Source organism: Plectropomus leopardus, unplaced genomic scaffold, assembly GCF_008729295.1.
Source record: "Plectropomus leopardus isolate mb unplaced genomic scaffold, YSFRI_Pleo_2.0 unplaced_scaffold4780, whole genome shotgun sequence".
Taxonomy (NCBI): domain Eukaryota; kingdom Metazoa; phylum Chordata; class Actinopteri; order Perciformes; family Serranidae; genus Plectropomus; species Plectropomus leopardus.
Genome location: NW_024652444.1, coordinates 1 through 9,981, shown reverse-complemented (window position 1 = coordinate 9,981; position 9,981 = coordinate 1). Strand labels below are relative to the sequence as shown.

Sequence of the window (9,981 nt, the reverse complement as noted above, 5' to 3'; positions counted from 1 at the left end):
GTGTGTGTGTGTGTGTGTGTGTGTGTATATATATATGTATATATATATTCACGTTTACAGGTGACACCTCTTGTGCGAGTTGCATGTGGACACGCCTGGTGCCATGTGGCTGTGCAATGGCTTATAATAACAATGCTAGCTGTCCTGGCCTAGTGCATTCTTGTCTGAAAGTAGAAGGTAGATTTATTAATTATTTTTTGAACAAAGTTTAAAAAACAAAATTTAATTTGAGATTTCATCTGACACCATCCGGCCACGCTCTGGTTGGACATGGATGGTAGCTTTCAGAGTAAGAATCGGCTGGAATATCTTGGAGAGCAACAGGAAGAGCTAGAGGACATGGCTGGGAAGAAGGACATCTGGACTACCTTCATTGGTGAATGAAACTAGACAGAGCAATGCATGGATAGATTATGTGATCATGCTGTATGAGCTGCAGCAAAATTAAAATCTCCTTTGATGCTGAGAAAAGGAGTCTTTGAAATAATAATACATGTCCTCTCTAGATATTGGCTTTTATAAAATCAATACACACAGAATGGAGAAGACTGACTGCTTGCCCCTGGCATTTGTGTATGTGTGTTTCAGCAAAATTATACAAGATATTCTCCCAGGTTGAGCATTAATATAGAGGAGACAATGTCGTGGTGAATTCTAGCCCAGGCAGACAGCCCTTGCTGAATGCTGAATGTCATAATCCTAGCAAGATGACTTTGATTTCATGGCCCATTGAGTTTAGAATGTGAACATGGCGCTGTTTGGACAGCTGCCACGGCTTAGCGGGCGTATACACTCAGCTTTGCTTCCTGCCACATGGCAGAGCAACAGGGCTCAATTAGAGGGAACATTTCATATCTAGTCTATGAAACACTTCTTTTCTTTACTCTTGTATTAATACATGAAGGAGCACCTGTAGGCTGGAAAACATTTCCTGTGCATGTACAAATTAGTGCACGCTGGATTCTATCTGCACTTTCATCCACAACTTGTCATTTTAGCAAAGGCTTCTCATCAGTATATATAGATTCTAGGAGAATCTGCGCTCCTCTGTGGTGATAATCTGTTGAAGGAGTGAACTGCCTTTAACCCTTTGATGCGCAACATATGAACACCCCTTCTAATGTACAACATGGGACAAAAATGACCATTCATTTCCCAGGTTATTTCATGCTGGCTGAGTTTTTCTTTATTATATCTTTTGAAATCAATTTATTTTATGATTGAATATTCCAAGTATTCTTTAAACATCTTGGTTTTGATTACCACCGATCATCATTTCCATTTTTCCTTTCGTGCATTATGAACAAAAATAGTTTTTATATTACTACATCAAGTTTACACACATGGGTCAAAAATTACCCAATCATTCAAGTGTAACTTAAAATTAAATGACTTAATACTATAATAATAATTTGTTTAAAACATTTGCTTTAGCAGTGAGTGGGGCAAAACTGCGGTGGCCCTGAGGTCCGTTTCACAAAGCAGGTTTAGTGAAAATTCTGAGTCTGTTAACCCTGAAATGAGGGAAACTCAAGTTTTCCGTTTCAAAAAGGGAGGTAACTCAAACCAGAAAAGAAGTGTAACTCTAGCCTGTTTCACAGAGAGGGGTAACTTATGCTCTCGGTCAGTTACCGTAGTAACAGACTCTATGACCCTAACCTGGTCGGGACCAGGTTTTTCTCAATGAACCTCGAGTTTCTCTCTGTCTCCGCCCTCTTTCAGCCACATACGCTATTTGATTTCCTCATTCATTCATTCAGTCAGCAGGCGAGTGTCGGAGTATAGTTCTGCCGTCTGTTAAAATGGCATGCCCTTTCATTAATGATCCAGTGGATGAAGGAGCAGCATTACTGCGCAGAGAATTAGGCCTAAATATTCATCGGGAGATTGTTTTCAGACCGCCGATAGATGTTCTTGCATTTCCGGACAGTTATCTTTTTGAGCGGTACCGTTTCACATCACAGTCCATATTATACATACACAACCTAATCCGTCCGTACATTTGCAACATTACCAACCGCAGTCATGCTCTCACATCCCATCAGATATTGTGTGTTGCGCTGCGGTTCTTTGCAAATGGCAGTTTCTTGTATAATGTCAGAGATGCAGAGCATTTAAGCAAGGCAACTGTATGCAGGGCGGTCAGAAAAGTGTGCCTGGCCCTGAAACGACTTTTACACATCTTTGTCGTTTTCCCTGGACATAAACCTGTCAGAGCCATCAAGGAGGAGTTCCACAGGATTGCAGGTAAATGATGTAGAGATCTGTTAAATTAATTTTGAATCATATTTCGTTAATGACATTGTGCTGCAACCTCAGACTGGGATTAGTAATTTTAATTTCTTTTAGGATTTCCCAGTGTGATTGGCTGCATAGATGGCACACACATCCCCATCACAGCTCCCTCACACAATGAAGCCGATTATGTGAATAGGAAGTCCATTCACAGCATAAATGTGCAGGTGGGCTACAGGTAGATTGACTACTGTTTCAAAATGTTAAAGACTGCATCATAGTTCAACATCTGTCTCTGCACTGTCAAGATCGTATGTGATGCTGCACACATCATTTCCAATGTGGAGGCCAAGTGGCCTGGATCTGTTCATGACTCAAGGATTTATCATGAGTCTAACCTGAGCAACAGACTGCAACGTGGTAAGCAGCCTAAAGATTTTCAAAATATAATTCACTTGTCTCCCTCCTTTAATATACTCTAATGTATCCACTATATGTTACAGGAGAGTTTGATGGCCTTCTGCTGGGTGACAGGGGTTACCCATGCCAACCTAGGCTGATGACCCCATACCCTGACCCTGAACCAGGCCCCCAACAGAACTTCAACCGGGCTCACTGCAGGACAAGAGCCCGGGTGGAGATGACCATAGGCCTGCTGAAAGCCCGTTTCCAGTGCCTGCGTCACCTCAGGGTGACCCCTGAGAGGGCCTGTAATATTATTGTGGCATGTGTTGTTCTTCATAATATTGCCACTATTAGAGGAGAGCAACACCCTGCCCTACAAATTGAAGACCCAGATGATGACCCCATCCACCTGCCAGCTATCCAGGACGGCGGAGCAGTCAGAGACACCATATGCCATAATCACTTCAGAGTTTAAGTCACCATCATCACCACCACAGCAGTCAAATAAAGACATGATACACATTTCATTTGGTCTTCTTTATTTCCTGCAAATAAAAGAGCTAGTTTAGTTAATGTTCCAATAGTTAACATAATTCATCTGTGACCATGCACCCACCTCTAACTTGTGCTCCAGTATTGCAATTTCCAGATCGGCCCTCCTAATCTGGCGGTCCAAGTATTGTATTTCTTTATCTGTTTTCTGGATTTTTTTCAGCAAGTGTATTTTGTATATCTCTTTTACTGGTAACTGGGAACACATAGACAACATTAAATTATACAGTTGTACATGAATTCCACAGAATGAACCTCTGGAGTTTACTGAACATCCATCTCACTGTGTCCATCTGTGCAGTGGAAGTTGAGGGACTGTCCTGCTGTTGCCCAGCCATGCTCTGTTAAAAAGGATGAGAACGTGCAATACTTCAGTGTAGGCTAAATGTCACACTCTATATTCCACGAGAATGTTAAGAAATGTGAATGGGAAGAGAACTATTAGTAACATACCTCTGTATGCCTTTCTGAATTCCCCTCTGTAAAGGCAGCAGACACAGTTTCATCCTCTTCATCCTAGATGAGTGATATGTTTCAGTATACTTAAACTACCATTTGGCAAAATCTTTGGAGTATTGCCTACTTACAGTTACAAGGCCTGTTGTGGTGTGAAGGGGCTCCACCAGGCAGATAGCACCATCAGAATCTGTTGGGCCAAAAGAAAAAAAAAAAGACATGAAAGAGAAATTAATATTTGTACGAATATGCTTTAAAAATATATTTATAGGCATATTACATTTTATAAAAGCACTTGTGTCTTGGGGGGTGGTCTCAGAGGATGAGTTCCCTCCAGGGATTCCCTCAGCCACTGGCCTCCCAAAATTCTGGCTTAGGGCCAGCTCCTCTGCCTCTGTTAGAGGTGGAGGTGCTGGGCCACCACCCGTTTTACGGGCATCTGCTTTCTTTCTGTTGGCTGAGTAGAAGTCTGTGTTAGTTTAAATAGACTTAATTATTTAACAAAACATTATATGGATGAAGACATTTAGGCTATGTGTGGGATAACAGCCACTTAATATTTAGGCTACTTTACAATGTAAAACATGATCAAAATGAGGTACCTCCATGAGATTGTGTCGAGGTCTTACCTGTTTGAACAATGTTTTTATATTTCATCTTAAGCTGCTGCCACGTGCGCTTCTCCCCCGCGGGATTGCACCTAAATGTAATAAAATGAAATAAATTAATGCACTACCATTCAAACAGTTTTCCCCTGTAATAGTATTGTGATTGCAAAGGACTACATTTAAACTTACGCATTGACCCGGGCAGCAATGTTCTCCCACGCCGTCTCCCTCTCTTTTGCAGCTGCAGCGGTGTTGCACTTCTTTCTAAAAACGTGTTCAAACTCCGCATATGAGCGCATTAAAATTGTGTCCTTAATTTACTCGTACTTAAACACACACACACACACACAAACACATATACATATATACACAATATCACAACATTATATAAATATATCATATCCCACATCATATAAATATATTACATATAATATCTAATATCTTGAGACCCTGCTGATGGTCATTGCAGAATTGCAGAATTCAAGAACCTACGACGTGCGACCTGCAGGCTGAATGGGGCCTGGAAGAGAATAAAAAGTGGGGTTACCACTTTAACTACTATGTTGGCCAAGTGCTTTTCTACCGCTTTTATCAGGGGAGCAATTTGGTCCAGGGAAGATTGGAGCCCGGTTCACCTCAAACGATTGAGAAGTCCTGTTCTCTGTGGTGTTCAGATGGTTGAGAGGTGAGGCAATACCATCATCTGATGAGATGCAGAGCCATCCAAACAGCATCCAAATTGTAAAGGTGGATGGAGCGGACTAGGCAACGCTGAATCAGAGCCTTGTTGAAGAACAAGAGTTGGAAAAGACTGTCACAGTGATTTGGAAATCAATATGAGACGTCTCCACCCAATGGTTCTTAAGAGTGACTTTTCAAATGTTTGGAAAAACTCCTGTGGGTCAATCCATTGTGGAGAGTTTCAGTTCTGAAAATGGGATATTTTTAACTAACCTGAGTGTGCCGGTGAAGGAGTGGATGAAAATGTTGGATGACTGTGAGATCCAAATTGGCATGCTGTTTTGCACCAGTCGATGCTATCAGGAGGTGTAAAAAAGAATCTCTCTTATTCAAAAAAAAAAAAAAAAAAAAAGATCAAGTTACGAGGTCACTCCCACCTGTTTTCCCCCGCCCCTCTCCTTTAACATATATAGATCGGACTCTAGGACCCTGTGACTCTACCACCTTGTGCTTTTGCGTCGTTTTGAACATCATATATTCGCCATTCAGGCACTCTTGTTACGCATACACGCCTCCAGGCCAGCTGACAGCTTTGCTGGGGTGCCATGCGCCAAACTTTCCCTGTGGCAAAATCGTCTATGATGTCTTTAAAGTCCAGTTTCTTTACTTCACAGGAGAAGAGGCCTTTTTTGAGCTGCTATATATTATCCAGTCCCTATTGATTTTTTCCCATCCATTGGGGGATGTGGAAAATGTCAATTAGTTTGGGAATTCCCTGCCCTCTGCATCTGCTGGCAATTCCTTTGCCCTCTCAGAGAATGTTGTTCGTTTTGCCATGACACATATGATGTCTACTCTATCAGAGTCTGTCACTTTATTTGGCCAAAATGCAGGGTCGCTAAAATCAAGTGTCTGATCAGTCTCTGATCCAGCCTGCTCAGACCCTCCGACGGAGCAGCGGGCCCCTCCTGCATCACTGTGATGCTCCCTGTCTCTCACTTCTCTCTCACCGGCAACCTGACCCTGTCCCTGTCCCTCTACTCCGTGACAGCGGGCCCCTCCCGCTCCACTGTGACTATTTCTCTGTCTCTCTCGTCTCTCTCGTCTCTCTCACTGGCAACCTGACTCTGTCCCTCCGCTGCGGGACCATTATAAGGAAGTCTGGATACAGCCGTGGGGGCGGGGCCTCATTCATTCCTATGAGAGCTGCTCAGTGGCGCATGAAGCAGAGAAAACTCTTTTTCCGGGTTTAGAAAAGTGCAAAATACCCGGATCTACTGGCCCATAGAGCATGCGTAGAAGTGATTAACGACAGCTGAACGCGGCTGAGTGTACCCGAGCATTAGCTTATTAGCAACAGCAGCTAATTGGCGGTATAAAGACAGAGCTGTCGGTTTTAATATTTACGTGATTATCAGATAATGGTATATTTATCTCTCACTACACACACACACACATACACACACATATACATACAACTCATCAGGGAATCATATCGTAATCACAACCGGAGAAATCAAATTAACAGAATCAGAATGTGTTGTGCCCATAAAAAGGTAATAAAAGGTGCTGCTTGTAATATTGCCCCGTGTTTTATTACACAGCTCAACTTTAAGAATACTACGTTCAGTACCTTTCAGTAACTGTCACTAGTGCTCCGCGCTGCTCACTGATAACCGGTAGTTTGAATACAGACCGTAGACTGTATATACGGTCTCTGATACAGACACGGAAAGACGTCCATATTACAGCTTTACAGCCAGCAGCATATGGATGTGTTGAAAATGACTGTGATTAAAAAAAAAAAAAAAAAAAATCCATTACTACGGCCGGTACGAAGCCTGTGCTGTGTCAGGGACTCCAAGAGTTACATGCGCGTTCCCGCGATAGAGTCCCGCGGGTCTGATGCACATTCATTTTATGTCTGGAGAAACACCGAATTCCAAATCTTGATTCGGAAAATAGTGCATTTTACGTCTTTAGGACTTAATGTTTTTAATAATGGCTATAAAAAAATGCCTTCTGAAAAGTCAACATGTCTCAAAAAAAATTATCCAGTTATTTAAGGAGGTCTCTTTCCCAATGTTAACAAATGGGGAAAAGTCTTTCTGGGCCAGTGTGCATCATGTGACGCTGTAGATCTACTTTTGGCCACTATGTAAATTTTGCTTCAGAGGGTGGCGCACTTCCTGGGGGTTTGTGCAGGAGAGTGAGCGCTTCTCACATCACTCTCTCTGTCACCTGACTGCAGCTGGGGCTCTCTCCTTTGACTCACCTTCTCTGTCTCTTTCAAACTCAACTGTTTCTGCCAAAGATTACGTCTTGTGTCAGGCTTTTCTACAAGCTTATGGACGTTAACGTTAGAGCTAAGTCACGTTACAAGGCTGGTAAAAATTGGTGCTGTTTCTTACCTCGCTCTACGTTGACTTTACCAGTCCCAGCTTCACCGTCACCTTTTTTTTAAAAATATTTATCTAGAAAATCTCTAAGGCCTCTAGTTTCGTCTGCTCTTATCTTTTCTTTCCTTTTCTGAGCACCAGACGTGTGCTGACCAGACATTTTGACGATACTGAACTTCAAATCAAATGGCAACATCAAGTTTTGATCGATGGCCAAACAATTTTTGTGTTGGGGGTGGGGGGATTTTTGATCACTATTTCAACAATTAGGAAGAAAAACAAAGAAAAAGCTTTTATGCAACTCAAATATTACTTATTTCTTTCACATATAGGAATATTTTTAACTTAATGAGGGCCCAGTTTTGCCCCCCCCACCCTGGGCCCGGGACAACAGACCTGTTTGTCCCGCCCTATCGGCGGGCATGCACGCCCCTTCCTCACGTGGAGCTGCGTGATGGGTTGTAGTGCAATTGCATACGCTCAAAGAGTGACCAGCCGGATGCTGTGCTCTCGACGCTGCTTCTTGACGGTGTTAAATCTGCCATCGTTCATCTGCTGAACATTGTTCTGAGCCAGTATCGGACCAAGACCTGCTACGGATGCCATGTCAGCCACCCAAGCCAGGTACAGCATGAATGCCTGTGGGAGATCCCAGAGTGTTTATTCCGGACTCACATTAACCCACTTATGAGAAATCTCTGGACACCATGGTTTGTTCCAGCCATCCTCAACTTGCTGTATTCACAGCACATATATACTAGTGAATCCAGCATCTGAGGCATTGTGAAGACATTTCTTCACGATCTGAAGTCATCAGAGAAGATTGTGGACAAAATCAACAAACTTGTTTGTTGGAGAGGACTCTGAAAATAGCTCAACTTTGAGCAGCTGCTGACCTTTGGAGTGGTTCAGAAGACTATTTTTCTTTTTTTAAAGTGCATGCTTTTTTCTCATATATAGTTATTGCTAGACAATTGCACAATGAGAAATTGTTTGAGAGGACTGTTTCAAGCTGTGAGGGAATGGTACATCATTTTTGAGCTATCGACTCTTTTACATTAGGCCATTGAAATCACTATAAACAAAGTGCCAAAGTACAATGGAGTTGTAGATTTTTAGAAAAATTAGAAAAGGTAATGGAAACAGTAAGAGCTCAGTCTTCAGAAGGTCAGTGGGAAGGGAGTGTGCTAAAAGCTGTTACGATGTCAGAAACTTTTGCAACTGATGTTTTACTTCGCTTTTTCAGTATGTCATCAAAGATTTTCCAGAAATTAAAGTATCATTTGTTTGTATGGTATACTTTGCTTGTAGATACTCTGGCCCATCTTGTTACCTTACAAGTGTTACACGTCGATATTAACAGCAGTACCACCAGTCCATTAATGCACAAGCATTGCATTTTCTGAAGAATAAGTGCCTGTAGCACTGTATCTTAGAATGTGTGACAAGACTGAACAGCAATGAACCCAAATGCACGACACCAGAACCAAAAGTCTCTTACAAAAACAAATGCAAAACACAAAATCACTCCGAAGAGGAAAAGTAACAGCAAAAATACTCAGAGATAAGAAACAAAGTATCAACATAAATTCACTCAAATGAGGTTGTAGGAAAACTAGAGATCAACAAAGTATCAACAAAAATTCACTCTTACAAGGTAACAGAAAACTTGAGTCCAACAAAGTATCAAAATAAAATAGGTTTCAAACCTGAACAATACAATAACTTGAGCAACAACAAAACTTGGCATGAATACGGCGCTGGTTCACTGGCTGACAAGACAAGACGAACTAGCACAGGACAAAGGGAGACGCAGATTATATATACACAAGGTAAGGGGAAACATGTGGAGACAATCAGGGCGGGGCCGACAATCACAATGGCGGGAAAACACACAAAGGGAGGAAGTAAGGTGACCTGAAACAAGAGGAGAGTTAGGATTTCAAAATAAAACAGGACATCACAAGACAACATAGACACAAGACAAAAAACAACTTAACATAACTTCCTTGACATGACAATGTGTTTGTGTATGTGTGTTAATTGTAATGTGTGTATAACATAATGTGTCAATAAAAAACATATAAAGAGAAGGAGTATTACGTGACGCTTGTCATTCTTTAAATGACACAGCTTGCAGAAAGATGGAAAAGAAATTTTGATGGAAAAAATTTACTACAATCCCTCCCATCCCCGCAGTTTTGGGGGAGTGGACCGTCTTCACAGGGCCGTGCAGGATGAAACGGGGAGTAAAGTCAAAGTAGATAGGGTGAAAAAAATTCTATCAGAGGAAGATACGTATACCTTAAATAACCTGCCAGGATACATTTTCCCAGAAATAGAGTATTCGTACCCTGACTCCTAAATCAATTTCAACTTGACCTCTGTGACTTGCAGGCGTTGTCGCAATACAATGCTGGGTTCAAGTATCTTTTAACTGTTATCTACATTTTTTCAAAGAAGGCTTATGCCAGAGTGCTGAAGACAAAAGCAGGTTGTGAAGAGACCAAGGTATTTGCCTCAGTGTTGACCGGCGGGTATTAGTCCAATCTTTGAACTGGCCGGCCAAGATGGCGACCGAGGCAGACGCTTGTCATTGTAGCTGAGCATTTTCTGGATCTCTATCCCTTACTATCGCTCTGTAA

At 42.0% G+C, this 9,981-nt stretch overlaps 1 protein-coding gene across 1 annotated transcript; it reads left to right on the top strand.

The window, feature by feature from the left end:
- The first annotated feature begins 1,802 nt into the window (after positions 1-1,802).
- Positions 1,803-3,115, top strand: LOC121939407 (putative nuclease HARBI1). Its single transcript, XM_042482423.1, has 4 exons — positions 1,803-2,247; positions 2,350-2,462; positions 2,544-2,655; positions 2,739-3,115. The coding sequence occupies exons 1-4, from the start codon at positions 1,803-1,805 to the stop codon at positions 3,113-3,115; spliced, it is 1,047 nt and encodes a 348-aa protein (XP_042338357.1).
- Positions 3,116-9,981: the final 6,866 nt, after the last annotated feature.